The following is a 17,804-nucleotide window of genomic DNA, read 5'->3' as shown; positions in this document are numbered from 1 at the left end:
AACATGACTTAATTCAAGGCCCAGTCCAAAGGCCATGTTCCTATAGCCAAGAGCCCTGTCCAAGAAATGCTAGGGCCACAACCATCTGGGTGGTACTGACCAAGCTGCAGTAATCTAGTCCTGGGTAGTGACCTCTACCTGTGGGGAAATGGGTATCTCAGTCACTCTCGCTTCAGCTGTGATCAAACCAACAAGCTCTTTTTTTCTGTGTAAAATATTGAATGCTCTGGGCATCTTCTCAGCTGTGCTCTACTGTGTCTAACTCAGAGAACAATGGAGGCAGACACAGAGCTCCACCAACCAGGGTCTATTCTCACAGCTACTGACTCAGGAGCTAGAGTGTAGAGTTCTACCAGGATCCTTCCCCCTGTTCTCTGGGCCCCTTGGTGAATACAGCATCTTATTTGGACAGAAATCCATCCCTGTCAGCCCTGGGTGTTGTAGGTGGCCTCGGGTTCTGTGGTTCTTGGAGAAGACACCACTCACTTCTTATAGGGCTTGGCTTTCTAGGAGAACCCTTTTGGCCCTCCCTTATGTACAAAGACAACCTTATGGGGGACTCAATGGGAGGGAGTTCAGTAATGGGCCTCTAGCCCCAGGCTTCCCCCCCTATGGAATTGAAGGTCGCTGTCTCAGGCTAACAGTCTATGCCCCTGGATTATGGCGGATTCCTCTGGAGGGAAATCCAAATGGACTTCCCTATGATGGTGCTGAGCAGCCATCTCTATTCTTTCCCAGTCTTCTGTGGGTGGTGATTTGAGGTGTGACTGGGTATGGATGATTTTAGTCTCCCTGGGTGAAGGTCTTCTCTCCCAGTCTTCTGTGGGTGGTGATTTGAGGTGTGATTTGGCATGGGTGGTTCTAATCTGCCTGAATAAAGGTCTTCTGCTAAAACCATTGTTGGAAACATGGTGACCTCTAGCAGAACTCAGGAATCATGAGAAGAGGACAGGCCCCAAGGGCCTCCAAGACCCGGTGGCCTAGGCCCACTATCCTGGAAGCACTTTTTTTCCCCCAGTGTTTTTATTAGTGAATTATAATTTTACATAATAGTAGGTTCTGTTGTTACATATTTATTCAATCACAAAATATAACAATATAATTTGACCAATATCATCCTCTGGTATTTCCCCTTTCCTTCCCTCCTCCCTCCCCCTGTTCCTTTTGGGCTGTTACAGATGTTGTCCACACTCTTTTTTGAATTGCTCTGGGCTGTGGAATGGCTTGGGCTTTGGGATGGCATAATACCAAGCCAGTTTTCTCCCCAGCTGATCCCTGTGTCTGGCCCGTGGGGTAATAAGAAAACTGAAGCTAACCCCAGCAGGGCACAGAGACTGGCTGGGATCTGCCCCTGTGGCAAGGATATCACCCTCTGAGTCACACAGGGGCTCTAGGGACACGGAACCCGTAATTGTGCGATCTCACAAGGGCAAGAAGTACTTGTGAATAGCCTTTGCTTGGGACATCGAGGGACTGGGTCTTCAGGGAAGCTATTGCCATATGTGTCTCAGCTTCTCAGAATCCCCAGTCAAATTCAAGAATGACAGAATACTGGAGCTGGGGTTGCAGCTCAGTGGCAGAGTGTTTGCCTAGCATGCATGAGGCACTGGGTTTGATCCCCAGCACATCATAAAAAAATGAACAAATAAAATAAAAGGTATTGTGTCCACCAACAACTAAAAAACAAAAAAAAAATTTTAAAAAAGAATGACAGAATACCCATCTCTCCAGTACAAGCTGTGAGCACCAGGGACAGAGCATCTCTTCTGCCTACAGAAGACAGCAGCTCCCTTCATAGTTGGCAACCAAGCAGTCAATCATTCCTGCAAACGAGGGGTTCTATTAGAGTTTTCTCAGAGTTGTCTTGTTTGGTGGATGCCAGGCTAAGGCAGGGGAGGAAGGCAACCCCTTTGCTGCCTCAGTTGGCCAGTTGAGACTCAGAGACACACTGAGCAGAAGCGTGAGTTGGGACACTGCCTTCAGCAGCAGAACTGGCACAGACCCTCTTGTTTTAAACCAGGGAATGAACGTATAACCCCAAGTATCAGGCACATGCTAGACTCCCTGTCTCTCAAGCTTCATGGCACTGGGTCTTCACAACAGAGCTCTAGTTTAGAAGTTACTAATCCCATCTTCATACATGTGGGAAAAGACTCAGAGAGGTAAAATACCTGCTCTCCCACCACCATCAAAGTGTACATTTAGACCAGGCTCAATGGCTCATGCCTGTAATCCCAGTGGCTCGGGAGGCTGAGGCAGGAGGATCCTGAGTTCAAATCTAGCCTCAGCAAAAGCAAGGCGCTAAGCAACTCAGTGAGATCCTATCTCTAAACAAAATACAAAATAGGGCTGGGGATGTGGCTCAGTGGTTGAGTGTCCCTGAATTCAATCCTCCTGGTACCCACCCCCCCAAAAAAGGTGTACATTTAGTAAGTAAAAAATGAGATGCAAACTCAAAATTTTTAGGATTCATATTTGCTCCACCTTTGGGATGGTGGCTTTCTTTGGCTACATGTATGGATTTATGATCATTTTTTAAGGTAAAATCTGAGCCCTCCAGTGTGGACGCAGCTAGTTATAAGGAGGGCAGACTAAGGGACATTCTTCACACCTTGCTCCACAAAGTGTCAGAATCTGTCCTGTGAGCTGGTGACATGAGACCCCTCCAGGCCTCACCAGCAGTGAAGGAGCTCATGAATATCCCAGTTCATGTCCTGGCCATGAAGAGGGTCTGGAGGCTGAGCAACCCCAGGAAGGTGGGCATCATTCTGGAAGTGTGGCCAGAATCAGCCCATGCTGCAGGATCATTGCAGGCTGTGGGTAATTCTCCGAGGTGGGACTGATAAGCAGACAGGTAATTGAAACCAAGAACCCAGTGAGGTTCTAAGGGGCATGGGGGATGGCCATAGTGGGCAACCACTCCACAGCTTTCAGACCCTCATCAATGAGCTTCTGTGTGGGGTTCTGGTTCCAGAAGGGAATGGGCAGTAAGGAAGGAACTTGAAGCAGAAGTGACTGCCAGCTCAGAAAGGATGCTTTTATGGTCAGAAATAAAAGGACCGTGAGTGGGGCCTCCATATATCCCTATTTGCTTGGGACAATCCCTATATACAACCTTTTGTTCTACTGATTATTAATAGTTTCACTTTTAATTTTCAAAAGAGTCCCAGTGTGGACAATATTTTATATGGCCACCCTAGCTGTGGCCCAACAGACCTTCAAGCCAAGCAAGGGATTGTGCCTCAGCCGAGTGTTCTGGATGCCAAGGGAGATCCCTGAGCAAAAGGCCTAGGAGGCAGTCCATGGTTAACTCCCTCCTCCCTCTATCCCTCATCTCATGCCATTCTTCCCCTTGAAACTTTCCTACCTCAGTGCCTTTGCAGCTGGCATTTCGCCATATTGAAATGTCCCTCGCAATGCTGGTTCTTCCTCATCATTCCTCACCTGTCACCCTCCCAGAGGGAACGTCTATCCTTATCCAGAAGTGTAATCCTTCCTTGTTTATTTTCTTGAGAGTCCCCTGCCCCTTTGAGGAGTCTAGACATTATCCTGCAAGCAGCAGGGAGTCCTTAAAGAGTCCCAGGCAAGGATGCACCAGAACAGACAGTTGTGATCTACAAAATTGGCTCTCCATATTGAGCCACTGTGGAGGACGGATTCCAAAGGAGTGAGGTTTAAAGTGGGAGACTGGGGTCTCCACTTAATAGGGCTGTGATGAGGATGTGACAAGTACAAGAGATTACTGAGGAGACAGAACCCACAGGAGTTAGCTCCTGATTGGCTGTGGGAGCATGGGAGAAGCAGTGGATATATTTCTCTTAGGCAATTGGACGTTGTCATTCATGAAGATAAGGAATGAAAGGATCTTTGGAAAATAGATAAAGAGTTCAATTTTGGACACGCGTTCAAGGTGCCGGTGGGATTTCCTGTAGAGCTGTACATCAGGCTGTTGTGCATCAAGTCTAGGGTGTGTCTGGGCCATGGGTGTTTGTTTGGGAGCAAGTGGAGGTGAGAAGAGGGCCTAAGGAAAGCTCACACTGGGTGATGGCAGGGTTGAATCATCTGTAGATGCCAGGGAACATTCTAGAATCTAGGAGAATCAAGTTTGGGGGAGAAGACCAGAGGTTCAGCTTGGAACACATTTAGTTAAACTTGCTGTGATAAAACCCAGACCCTTTTCCATGGGCTCAAAGACCTTTGCCATCCTGTCCGACTCATCTCATGCTTCTTGTTCCATCCACCGCCACGCTTCTGCCACACTGTCCTCCTCTGTCCCCCACAAGTCCCAAGCTCATTCCCCACTTGGTCCTTTGCAATTAGAGTTCTTTCCACCTGGAATGGTTGTCCTTGGGATGGCTGGCTTTTTGTCATCAGGCCACAGTTCCAAGGCCACCTCCTCAAACCGGCCATCTCTGTTCCCTTTGTTGAAAGTCGCGCATGCTCACCCCATTCACTTTTTCCCTTTGCTGGGTCTTGGGTTCTTTGTCATCTGTGAGAAGATAAACAGCACAGGGTCTTGGACGTGCTTCTCCATCCTGTGTCTGCTCACCCCATCTGCAGGGCAGAGGCTGGCAGGCAGCAGATGCCACATCATGCCATTGAAACGCCACCTAGGTGAAGACGTTTCAGAGACCATCGCACATCCATGTCTGTAGCTCGGGAGGAGGTCTGTCCTGAGTCTACATTTAGGAGGCGTGTGCAGGGTGGGGGCCCTAATGAGAACGTGGAATTTAAAATGAAAAGATGACCCAGAAAGAGGGCCTTTTATGTTCCAAATGTAAAAGTCGGGGAGAAGACAGAGCTTGACGTCCAAGCTGGAATGGGTGTCATGGAAGACAGAAGGGGGAGGGGGAGCTCTGTTGAATGTCCTGCCAATTCATCTCAGGACACCAATTGTCCAAACCCTCAAGAGGCGGGAATCAGGCAAAAAATAAATAAATGTAAAAACTTGAGCACAATTCATGGCTTTCAGATCCGATTCTATCAAATATGAATTTAATAATTAATGTGCTCAGGACATATTTAGCCAGGACTATTTGTGCTTTCTGCTCCTTATGAAATGTGTGTACATTTCTAGAATACTGCGTCTTCAGTATTCTCAGAGAGCACCAAGGCTAGAGTTAATCTCATCTATGATAAGAATGAGGCTGCCAAGTGACTAGCTTCACCCTTGATGCATGTCGCCTTAAGAACCTCACACAGCCTCTTTGGGACCAGTGAGGCTAAATGATAACTTTCACCAAGACCCAGTCCCAAAGATGGCATCTAGATAACTGAGATGGAAATGACGGTGAGCAGAAAGAGGCAAAAGAAATGCAGGTGAGCTGCAAGGCCTCCCTTCCAGCCCAGCTCTAGCCTTAATCAGCAGGGCTTCCTCAGTTTACTGATCCAGAGACACACAGTGAACCAAGAGCCATCTGAGTGGGCCACATCTGCTGGGGTGAGTTGCTGGAGAAAAACCGCCCAACTGGGCAAACTGGCACTGCTACCAATTCACGGTCACCCATCTCAATCAAGCCTGCAACATTGCCTGGCAATCCATCTGTGTTTTTCAAGTCAGGCTATTCTCCACTTCTCCATGGAAACTACCTCAAGCATTCTCCCTCTCCTCAGACCCATTCCCCACCCCCATATTGCACTTGAGAATGACCTTGCCTTCCATCTCACAGGCAACTCATACAGCTTCCAAAGACTAAAAACATCAAGTGTGTAGACCATCTTCACTCTCCCTCCATCCTTCTCTCCTTTTATAATAGATGATCAATCTTTTCTCCTATTGAAAACCAATCCCACCATAGATTATACATCAGGAAGAAAATTTTAATATAATCACATTTATGCTTAAGGTCAGGCATCTCCAGACACCTTTAACATCACATTAAGAAATGCATTTTTACATCACATTCAGTACACACTTGCACATTATTGCAGCCTATCTTTCACAAACAGTGCTTACCTTTACTACCTGTAATGAACTGACATACTTTTCTGTTCTCTTTTGTTTTTTGTTTGTTTGTTTGTTTTTGTTTCTTAACACCTTTCTCATGATCTACCACATCAGTTTCATATGGGTCATAGCCCACTGATTCACCCATTTTGCTATGGACTCTCCCCCACCTCTCACCTTCTGTGTCAGTCAACTTTCCATCACTATAACAAATAACTTAGATAATCAACTTATAAAGCGAAAAGGTTTATTTTGGCTCAGAGTTTTAGAGATTCCCATCTGAGATTGATTGGCTCCCTGTTTTGGACCTGTGGCAAGGCAGCTCACCATGGTGGGAGCACAAGGCAGAGCAAAACCACCCACCTCACAGCCAGGAAGCAAAAGAGACAAAAGGCCAGAGTTCCATGATCCCCTTCAAGAGCATCTTTTTAATGACCTTCCACGGGTCATTAAAAATGGCTCTACCATTTTTAATGGGTTTCTCTGACAGTATCTCTGCCCTTGCTGTGTGTGTGCCTCACCTCCCAGGCCCCTGTCATCCACCCCCTTATAACTGTGCATCCACAGATCCTCTAAATCTGCTCTCCCAGAAGTCATCAGGGAGCCTCTTGTTGCTGAAACCCAGTAAATAGTTTTCAGCCCAGAGGAGACATGCACACAGCAGCCTCCCCAAGCAGATGCCCTGTCCTCCTCTAAAATCCCTTCTCCTTGTCCATGTGACACCACTCTCCTGTTTTCCTGTCTACCTCTTGACTGCTTGGTCTCCACCTTGCCAACTTCCCTCCTTTTCCTCAAAAAGTTCTGTGCCATTTTTGTCCTTGGCCAAATAAGTAGCTCAATCTTTTTACATTTCTCTTTTTCTAATAATATTGTATATCTTTGCACATCTTCACTGGCCAACTTTACTCCTTTGTTAGTTCCTCTTAAATTTCCTCGGTCAATATCTATTTTGAGTTTCTCTTATTTCTGAATTCCAGTTCTTTGTATCTGAAACATAATAAATATTCAACTGCAATAACTTGAAACTATTTTCTCTCCAGTTTGTTCCTCACTGAGCCTTGATTAGGGTGATATTTTAAATCCAAAATTTTCCATTTCAATTTAAAATATTGTTTCCTTTAAGATTTCTAACTTTGATTTAATGCTAATAAATTCCTCCTGCACCTCTGAAATTATTCAAATATTTTTTTATATTTTCTTCTGATGTATGGAAACAGCTGTTGTCTAGTTTTTTGTTGATTTTTTTTAACAAGTGGTTAGCCATTTGTTCTAGTATCTTATATTGATCAAGTAACCTTGTTAATTTGAAATCTCCTTCATCATATATTAAATTCTTACATTCCTATGTCTATTTGTAGACTTTCTTTTTCAGTTCCATTGATCTCTCACTCAAAACCAATTCAATACAGATTTCATTGTTACAGCTTTATAGCATGTTTTAATGTACTTAGTATCTGTATCGACAAGCCTTTTGTCCTGAGTAGAATCACATGTTGTGGTTGAGAGTGTGGGCCCTGGAACCAGCCTGACGGGGTTCATTATTCTGGTCCCATCACATAAGGCTGTGTGACTATGAGCAGGTTACTTGAACTCAACTTCTGAATCTAAATAATGAACTTAATAATTAAAAGTATCCACCTCAGAGATTGCTGTGATGGTTAATGAGTTAAGACATGATGCTCTTGGATGTTTATTAAGACCCCATTTGTTATTTTTCTCATCTATCGCAAGGAGAGTGTGGTTGTTTTGACTTGTTTATTCCAACAAATGGAACTTACAATTGCTGTTAGTTCCAGGAAAAAAAAATTGGTATGGATCTTCTCTGGAATTGGGTTAAAATGTGTATCATCACTACACATTTTAACATTTTAAGGATAATTGTCAACTTATGAACTCTTTTCAACAAGGGATATTGTCTCCATTTTTAAATTTACTTTTCTATCAGTAAAGTTTTGCTATTTTGGTTATATAGGCTGTGTTTTTATTGTTTTGCGGCTGAATTTGATTTTTAGCACTTTGCATATAGGATTTGTGCTACACTGTTGATGTGACCATGTGTGAGTAGGTGGATAGAAACGTGTACACTATCATGGTGAGAATATTTGTTCAGGATTAATTTAAATAGTTTGGCTATTACAAGTTTGTATAAACGTTTAAAGCACTACCTATGAAACCACCTATCCCCTAAGTAGTTCCCATTTGCCTTAGGATTTTCCCTTCATAGTAATTTTGGTAATTCAGATTTGACTGGGAAATTCTTCATTTTGACAAGATTTCAAATTTATTAGTATATTATATTCATCATTCTTTTATAATTGGATTATTGCCTTAATGTATTATTATTATTATTGTCATTGCTGTTGTTATTATTTCTTAACTAAAACAACCAGCAATTTCTCCTTTATTTGTCTCTTCAGAAGCTGGCTGTTTTTATCTCTTCTGAATTTATTATTCTCCCTTCTCTTCTTAATCTTCTTTAGTTATTCTCTTTGTAACTTTTTGAGTATAAATACTCATTTCATTTATATTTCTTTATTATTATTATTATTATTATCATTATTATTATTATTCAATAATGAGTAAGGCTATGAATTTTCTCCTTACTACAGCTTTGGCCTAGTATCATCACCATTATAAGCAGTCTGTATTGAAAGCTCTTCTTTCCTCTTTGAACTCAGGAACTTAGGAATTTTGTGAATTTTCAAATGATTATGGATTTTCTTTATTCTTTTTTGTTGATTTCTAGTCTGTCCTGCAAACAGAAAATGTGACCCAGTAGTTTTTGTTTTGTAGTAGAATTTATGGAGTTTTCCTTGTAACATAAAAGAAGATCTGTTTTTGCCATATTCCATGGGCACCTGTAAAGAAGGTGTGTTCCTTGTTTAAAAGTCACAGTTTCAAATAAACCCACATTATGGTTTGGATCTGAAATGCCCCCCAAAGGTTCCTGTGTTGAAGGCTTGGTCCCCCAACGTAGCAATGTCTAGAGGTGGGGTTGTTGAATAGTGTTTGGATCCTGAGGGCTCTGACCTCATCAATGGATTAATCCATTGACAAGTTAATTGCCTATGGATTATTGGGAACTGGCAGAAACTTTAGGAAGCAGGAGCTAGTTGGAGGAAGGTCACGGGGGTATGCCCTAGAAAGATTCTTTTTGTTCTCAGCCCCTTCCTCCCTCTCTCTTGCTTCCCAGCCATAATGAGGTGAGCTTGGCCACACCCTTCCACCATGATATACTGCTCATCCCAGGCTCAGAAGCAATGAAGCCAATCGACAATGGGCTGAAATCTCTGAAACCATGAGCCTAAATAAACCTTTCCTCCTTTAAGTTGTTTTTCTTGGGTATTTTATTATAGTAACAGAAAGCTGACTAACACATCATATCCACTCCTAGTATTTTTCAGATCCTCCTTATCTTTATTTACTTTTGACTTCAAATTAGCATATTTTATTATGTCTGTTTCAATGCTTTGGGGCATACAGAATCATAACTATCATGTCTTCATTTGGGAATGGGCTCATCATCCAGATTTTAACTATCATCTTTGGCTTTTCATTTTGGTTTTTGTAAGGATTGGTGAAGTCTCCCTTCTCTTAGTCCAAGTAATTGACTTAGAATTTTGAAAGCAGTAAAGCAACAGTGACCACACCAAAAGGAAAATGTACTAAGAGAATTCTCCAACAAGCCCCTTTCATTTATTACTCAAGATCATAGTAAATTTATATTATGCACAGTATTTCCACCTCCATCTGTTCATGAGTTTTCCACCACTATTGTTTTTCAAAAGTCTAAACCTCCTTGAGAACCTTCCAACTTAAAAGCTTTTCCCAGCCAAGGTCAAGAGCGATAGCACCACCTGGTAATCACCTGATCTCTCCCTTCTAAGTTGGATGATTGATAACGCTGAGATCCAGTTACAGCGCTTTGTTGTAGTTACTGTCCTCATTTGGGAACTGAGAATCAGGCCCTTCCTATTCCCTATAGAAACAGACCAGTAAACTGTCTATACAGTTTTCCAGAGTGAGAAAGATGAGGCTATGGTGGGACACTGCATATCCCTTCTCCTGTCCTGGTCGGGGCAGGTCTGGGTTCTCTCTTGAGATGGAAGACAGAGTTTATAAGGCCATAGTCTCCTTCTAATAGTGTCAGTTTTTCAGCCCCATCTCATTCCAGGTGCAAGAGGAAATGTCTTTTGGTAGCTGTCCAAGACTATTGGCTGGAAAAAAGGGCCATCTAAGAGCCAGCTGTAATATAACATCGGAGGGTCTGAAGTTAATGTTAAAACTACTTTTTGTTACTGTTGTTCACATTTACTTCCACCAGTAGTTCTTAAATTCTGGATGCAATTTAGGATTGCCTGGGGAGCTTTAATATCCTTGATGACTAGGCCTACTACACCAACCAAATAGGAGCCTTTGGGGCCTGGGCATTGGGAAATTGTGACACTCTTCTGTTGTGAACCAACTTGGCCCATTCCTCTAGGTAGTCAACTACCTAGACTTACTTTGTCTTGTCTCAAACTAAGGGTTGTATTTTACTAGAAGATTAAGCTATATATATTTATTGTCATAAATCAAATTTTATCTTTTTTTAAGCACCTTACTTTCTAGTTCTCCTCTATACATTTTTTCCTTTGAATTCCATTTGTTTTTTCTAAATTGACTGCTTTGCTTTTTCCCCTTTAGTAATTATAAGGATAAGCTATTTCTTATTCTATTACTAATTACACTTAACATCTTTAAAAACACACTCTAACCTATTTTTCTCTAATTAGCCATAGAAACTATAAAACAATTTCTTACAAGATGAGGAAATGAGCAGATCTCCTTGCTCTAACTTTATTCTTTATGTCAGTATAATCTGGAATATTTTACCCTGGGGTTTGGATGGGAATGATATTTTCTGTGTTCTCTTCCAAGGAATATTTGTTACCTTTGCATTCCATTTTATAGCAATTATTTAGATTCATTACGATGTTGGTTTATTCGCTTGTTACTAATCTTTTTTTTTTATTAACCACAGCTTTCCCATACTTGAGTTCTTCCTTTTGACTCATCTCTCCATTGAACAGAAAATATCTTCAAGTGATCTTTTATGAATGGTGTGTGGAGACCATATTCTTTGAGGTCTTTGAGAGCAGCTTCTGTTATGTCTGCTTTTCAATGACTTGGTTGGGTCACACCCTTTTCTACTATTATTTAGGGCTACATCTGTACTGTGTCTGAGAGAAATGTATTGACGATCGTGCCACAGTATTTTCTCATTTCCAGGACTAACACAGATGTCCAGCTATTTTTACAGGCTTTGGTCAATTCTGTTGCTTGAGTTTTGGAGTGGGATGAGATTGTGAAGCCTATATGTCTAGGTCACTGTCTTTTCACATCTATCAACCATTGGATACTCACTGGTTCATTCAGCGAGTGCTGGCTGAGCGCCTAGAGTGTGCCAGGTACTGTGGGAGCCATTAGAAGTTTAGAGCAATTAGACAGGGTTTCTGCTCTCACAGAACATCTGGGTATATGCTGGGGAGAAAGAGGGCCAAGCCGTAAACAACTAAACAAGTGAACAAGACAAATTTAGAGATAAGTGGAGCTACCATATATAGCTACTCAAGATCTAAACTGGTGCCCCTGAAAAAAGGCTATAAATAAAATGAGTGATGGGGTAGTGGGTGGGAGCTCAGATGGTATTAATTAAATTCTCTTGGACAAATCCGTTTGTTCATCTGGTTATAGTGTTCCTCGTCATCTTCCCTCTGAAATTGTAGCATCTTTCTTCGTCTTTGGCTTATCTTAGACTGGTTTAATAGGCCACATGACAGGCCCCTTCTGTCTTCAAGGTCATTGCCTGTGGGCATCATTTGTTTGGTACCCACAACTGAACTACCACAAAGCTGGGGTCAGGGTGGCCGAGCCTCCATTTTCTGGCCTGATCAGGGCTGAAGCAATGCCTGGGATAAACGGAAGGATCTCCCAGGGACTCCACTGTCAGACTGAGGCCCAGTGGGCAGTATCATTTTCATACTGGGTGTGGAGGGGTGGCTGAGCTTGGTCCCTGGAGTCAAACTGTATGGATATGAATATGGTACTACCATCTACTGGCTATGTGACCCTGGCAAGTTACTTACCCTCTCTGTGCCTCAATGTTTTCATGTTTCATTGTGGTTAATAATAATACCGACCTCAAGAATATTGTGACCATTAAATTGAGGAACTGATGGAAGTGCTTAGAATAGTGTCCCATATTTAGTAAACCCTCAGTAATACCCAATAATCTCTGCTCTTAACTTTATCATGCATCGCTTTAAAAGCTTTTCTGTGTTCTTTCTCCCCCTGATTCAAATTCTTTCTATACTTAAAAATAGAGGGATTATAAGGATGAGACAGAATGGTCTTAGAGACCAGGCTCACTTTTCTCAGGTTGGTGGGAGAGCTGTCTGTGGCAGATTGGAAAAGAAATTCCTCTTGCACATAAGGAGATGGGTGGGGCAGGGAGAAGCAAGAGGAAATTTGCCACATGAAGTCACTACTTCCCTGTGTGTGTGTGTGTGTGTGTGTGTGTGTGTGTGTGGTGTTTCCTTGGACAAAAGGAATTTTATTATTTTTTCATCTTAGCTTCATTTATAGTTAGTATAACTATAAATCAATATTATTAACACCAAATATAGATATAAACATACAGGGATTTAAGTGATTATGCATATTCCTTTCTTTCTTCTTTGTCATTTTCTGTAATTTTTTTTAAAAAAATGTTTAGAAATGCTAGAGCATTTTTGCAATCACAAAAATTAAAAGGTATTTAATTTTGGGAAAAAAAATCACCCTGAAACCTATTACCCTAATACCATTTTTATTTGGGGACCGTGTCCAAACCTCATCCATACATAAACAAGTGTTTAATAGCTATCATCAAAAGTACACGTATAATTTTATGATCTACTGTTTTACTTAAAATGATGTTTAACACTCTTTCTACAAGGTCATATTTATCACTTTAATGATTGCGTTCCAACCGCATCACATTAAAGGCTATAATTTACCTCATTTTATTGGGCTGACTGACAGATAGCTTGTTCTCATTTTTTTTTCTCCATAATACAATTATGTCACTATCGTCAGCTTTGTCCGGGTGGCTCTTTTTCTTTTGAATTAATTTCGGGAGATTACTGAGTCAGAGTGTTCAAACAGCTCTGTGGCTCTTAATAAGAATTCCTATGCTCCCTTCCAAAGGGTTCCATCGGCTTTCCTCTGCAACCGGCATTAAATGCATGTGCGAGTTCCCACAAAGCCTCAAAGGTATTGGGTTTTATGTCTCTTTCTTGACTTTTCTCTAGTGACATGGACTGTGTTTTCATGTTCATTCTATTTGCTCTCCTCTGAGTGCTCGGAGCGTACTCTTTGCTCATCTTGGGGATGCTCATCTAGAATTATAAAAGCCTTAATTCAATATTGATATTTCCCTGAATCATAGTTGTTGCAATTATTTGTTCGTCTTTTATTTCCTCCTTCTAATTTTGATTTATTATCTGTTGGTCTGTTTTTCCATTTAATGCCGTTTCCTTGCCTTATCCTTGTTTCTGGGTCTGGAATGACCAATTGGCATGAAAATGGTTTTAAATGAGGGCTTTGGAAGAAGATTGGGTTCTCAGGGTGCAGGGAGGAAAAGGTAACAGGAAGTGAGCAGGGCATGAAGATAAGACCCTGTGGCCTCTCACCCAGTTCCTTCAAAAGCTTTGGTCTCTAAGAGATGGTGCTCACCTGGTACCTCATTAGCATAGCATTTGTTGTGGCTTGAAGCTGTCAGAATCCCCAGGGCTACCTATCATTTTCCCATCAAAAACATTTAAAAGAGAGAAATGGACTTGGATTCTCTCTGGGAGATTTCCACCACTATGTCAATCTCCATGATCAATGTCCTTTCCTACTGCTGCACACCAAGCCGACAATACCCTCAACACCAGGGACCAAAAGCATGCAGACTGCCTGGGGTGGCCACTGAAATGGGGGAGAGGGGCCAAGAGACTACCAACTCCTCCATGTCTGCCCTTTGCCAAAGGGAACCTTCTAGTCTATGCTTGGCATGAAACTCAGCAGGCCTTCCGCCTAGAGCTCAGAGCCCAGCCAGTCCAGCCCAACCCTGGAGTAGATTAAGAAAATGCTCCTCTGCCAGGCCTCAGTGGCCTGGGCAGAATGTTGGGGACACTTATTGACCTCCCCTGCTCTTCTCTTGCAGTTTCCTGCTTCTTCAACTTCACCAGTCCCTCCGGAGTCGTCCTGTCTCCCAACTACCCAGAGGACTATGGCAACCACCTACACTGCGTCTGGCTCATCCTGGCCAGGCCGGAGAGCCGCATCCACCTGGCCTTCAATGACATTGATGTGGAGCCTCAGTTTGATTTTCTGGTCATCAAGGATGGGGCCACGGCCGAGGCTCCGGTCCTGGGCACCTTCTCAGGAAACCAGCTCCCCTCCTCCATCACGAGCAGTGGCCACGTGGCCCGTCTTGAGTTCCAGACTGACCACTCCACGGGGAAGAGGGGCTTCAACATCACCTTTACCAGTGAGTCCACCTTCTGTCGCTATCTGAGCATCTCTGAGTGTCCACTTCTGAGGATGAGGGGCAGTGCTCCAGGGAGGAGTGCTGATGTGGGTGCACCAATCCCAAGGGCATTGCTGGCTTACAGGCCCTGGCTTGGGAGACCCCAGAATGACCAGAAAAAGCATAAATGTCTGCCTGCTGGCCAGGACCTCTTTTCTGTGGTCTCACTTTCCAATGAGCATTATTTCCCTAGGTGACATGTGATATCAAGGGAGCTCGGAAACCTCCTTTCTCCTCCCAGTCTCCCCCCTCTACAAGGCCCTTCTAGAACCAGGGAGGCCTCTGGCATTCTGGCATTAACTCCCAATTCCCTCTCCGCTGTGCTTCCCTGAGTTCCTGAACACTACTTCCTGTTGACCCCTGGTTTTCCTGGGGGTTACCCACTCTTTGCTTTGCCCAGTCCCATTCCCATGGTCAAAGTAAAAACAAAGGTTTGGAGCAGCATTTCTGTTTGGCCTGGAGACCACTCTTAGGGCATCTAGTCATAGCCCCTCGTAGAACCACAATCTCAAAGTTGTCACTTCCAGTTTCCACCCTGGGCCCCTTCTCTAGAAGCAACTTGAAGTTCCATAGTGAGTATTTTTCATTCCTGTATCTCAAGATAACAGTGGGTAGGAGTGGGATAGAAACCTAGGAACTGAACAAAGCCAAGCTCCAATGATAGCAGCAAGTTGTTATCAGGTCACAGGAAACAATAAACCTAGGGAACTTGGCCCCTGACAAATAGTCAGGTGGGACTGAAGCTTCCAGATCCTTTCCCAGAGGCTGCTTTGGAAATGCAGGTCCCCAGCTGAAGCTCTGCCCCACACCCACAAACACTTACCTGGAGCCATATGAAGAAGCCCATCTCTTCCCAACCCCCACCCCCACCCTTGGCAAAGAGATTGTGTCCCCTTGTCCCACCTATCCCTGGGGCCCAGTTGAGCTAAAGACTTCAATGGCTACATAGTGGGCCATTTTGTGCCCCGAATTTCAAGGAAGCACCCAGGCTCAGGCCCATTTCCCTTGCCACCCTTCTTCAGGACAGCAGACTTGCTGGGAACAGCCTTCTCAAGGCGCGACTCCCCAGTTCCCACCGTCCAGGGACAGGAGGAGGTAGAGCCCAGTCCCACCTTTCCTAAGCATCCTCTTCTAGCCTCAGGGTCCTGCTCTTGAGCATCCCTGTCCTCCTCCCTGCTTTTCCCATAAGATCATGAGCTTTGAGAGAAGCAGGTACCTGTTACTTCTCTTCCCATCCCCTCTGCCCAGCAGGGGCATGCGATGAGGCAAGGATCAGTCAAGTCCTGTTGAATGGAAGGAGCTGTGGGTGGCTGCGGCTTTTTCTCACCCCAGTGCAGTAGCAGGAATGAGGGGAAGAGGAAGCCTGGGAAGCTCATGCCTCGGGGACGGTGAGAGCTGAGAGCTCCCCAGTGAGGAACCTGGGCATATGGATACTTTCAGTGAACAAGGAAAATCAGATCCCACTAAGTCCCTGCTTTCCAGGGAAGGAACATCTCCAGAGTCCTGGGGAAAAGGAGGCCCAGGAATCCCAGGGAACCAGCTCCACTGGGAGGGCAGACCCGCCTGAGGACCCGCTCTCCCTAGAGTTTCTCTCTGCCATCATCAGGATGATACATATGCAACATGGCAACACTCACAATCTGGGAAAGGTCAATGCAAAATAATAAGCACCACCCAGAATCCCCCACCCAATAATGGTCCTTGCCAGCACTTGGTGAATTAGAATTAGAGGTAGCAAGTATTTTTCTATACACTTATATATACAGCTGGATGGAGAAAGGCAAATAACTTTTTACATAACTAAACCCCATCCTAGTCCTACTGAGTCAGAATCTCTAAGGGGACAGGGTCCCAGAATCTACAGAGGTGAAGGATTCAGATGCATCCAGTGAAACACTGGCCCATGGATGAACATTTGGGAGCTAACACAGTCTCCCCCAGAAGACATTCATCTCCTCCCCTGTCTCATGGTGATCATCAGGGCTGAGCCTGACTCGGCCCCAGGCAGTTCTCTCCACAGCTAGAGAGGTGCCATGCTTTCCCACATGGGACTTAAAATCTGTGCCCCTGTAGCAGGACTGGGAGATCCCCTTTCAGCAGCTCCTGGCAGTAAACCTGATCCTTCTTCCACATGGGGCATAACTGACAATGACAATTCTAGCTGCTGTTTATTGAGCACTTACTGTGTGTCAGACCCTGCGCTGAGCAGTCTACAATCTACCGGTAGCTTCACAACCAAGCCCCATAAGCCAAGATCCTTCTCACATATTAAGAAACTGAGCTCTGAAAAGGTACACAGGTAGAAATGGTCAGGGCTTAAATCCTTGACTTAGAGATTGTGCTGCTAGATTTTGTGAACAGCCCCATATTCCTTCTGTATGCATGTGTGTACATCTGTGAGTGTGCACAGGTATGTGAACATGAACATACGTGTGGGCAACTGCTAAGAGGTTTTAATAGAAAATGTCTGGACTCCCGGACCCCAAGTACCACTTCTCTTCCCTCCCCATATCTCTGATCGTCAGGGCACTCCACAATCATAGTTGCTAGTGATGAAAGGTTGGGAAACTGATTCTGGGCTGACCCAGACTTTGCAATTCAGAAGGAAGGTTGTGGGGAACTATACAGACGAGGCCCTGTAGAGCCATCCCAATCATCTTCCCGTCACAGGCTCCCGCAGCTCATCTGAGGTGGGAAGGGTGACAGGTTTGTAGGGCTCTTGCCTCCAGCCAAATTCCACCGCCTCCAGGGTCAGTTGTGGTTCTGAGTGCATGTGTGTCCCCATCACCAGGGAATGTCAGTGTGCTGTGCATTGGGTTCTTTGAAGTGGCACCTGCCCATGCACTCATGGAGCCTGGCCTCCACAGGGAGGTCACCATCCTTAAAACAGTGAGGACACCCATAGGGCCTAACCTCAAAGATATTTCAGGATAGAGCTGTGGCACTCCTGGGGGAGGAGGACTGGAAATGGGCTTGGTGGAGATGAGATAGCAAAGGGCATCCTTCCATGCAGGGGAGCAGGAGAGGAAGGGAATCATCCTTAACGAGCACCTACTGTCTACCAGGCACCACACCAAACCCTCGCTTCTGTCATATTCCAATCAACTTGCGTTTTATTCCTGTATCCGCATGACCCTGCAATTGAATAGGATTTCCAAATTACAGATCAGCAAACTGAGGCTCGGCACCATGACACACGTCACCCAGGATGGTGGAACTAATTAGAGGCCGAGCTCTATTGAATCTGCAGTGCTGCCA

The 17,804-nt window shown here is 44.2% G+C and overlaps 1 protein-coding gene across 1 annotated transcript in view; it reads left to right on the top strand.

Moving 5' to 3' along the window:
* Csmd2 (CUB and Sushi multiple domains 2) overlaps positions 1-17,804 on the top strand; it is a 540,652-nt gene that overhangs the window by 331,396 nt on the left and 191,452 nt on the right. The window contains exon 14 of the mRNA XM_026406835.2: positions 14,181-14,507. Within this exon, the coding sequence (XP_026262620.2) occupies positions 14,181-14,507 (327 nt within the window). The remainder of the gene's footprint in view (positions 1-14,180; positions 14,508-17,804) is intronic.

Source organism: Urocitellus parryii, chromosome 11 (assembly GCF_045843805.1).
Source record: "Urocitellus parryii isolate mUroPar1 chromosome 11, mUroPar1.hap1, whole genome shotgun sequence".
In the NCBI taxonomy this organism is placed as follows: Eukaryota; Metazoa; Chordata; class Mammalia; order Rodentia; family Sciuridae; genus Urocitellus; species Urocitellus parryii.
Note: the sequence above shows the minus strand (reverse complement) of the source record. Positions and strands in the feature narration are given on the sequence as shown.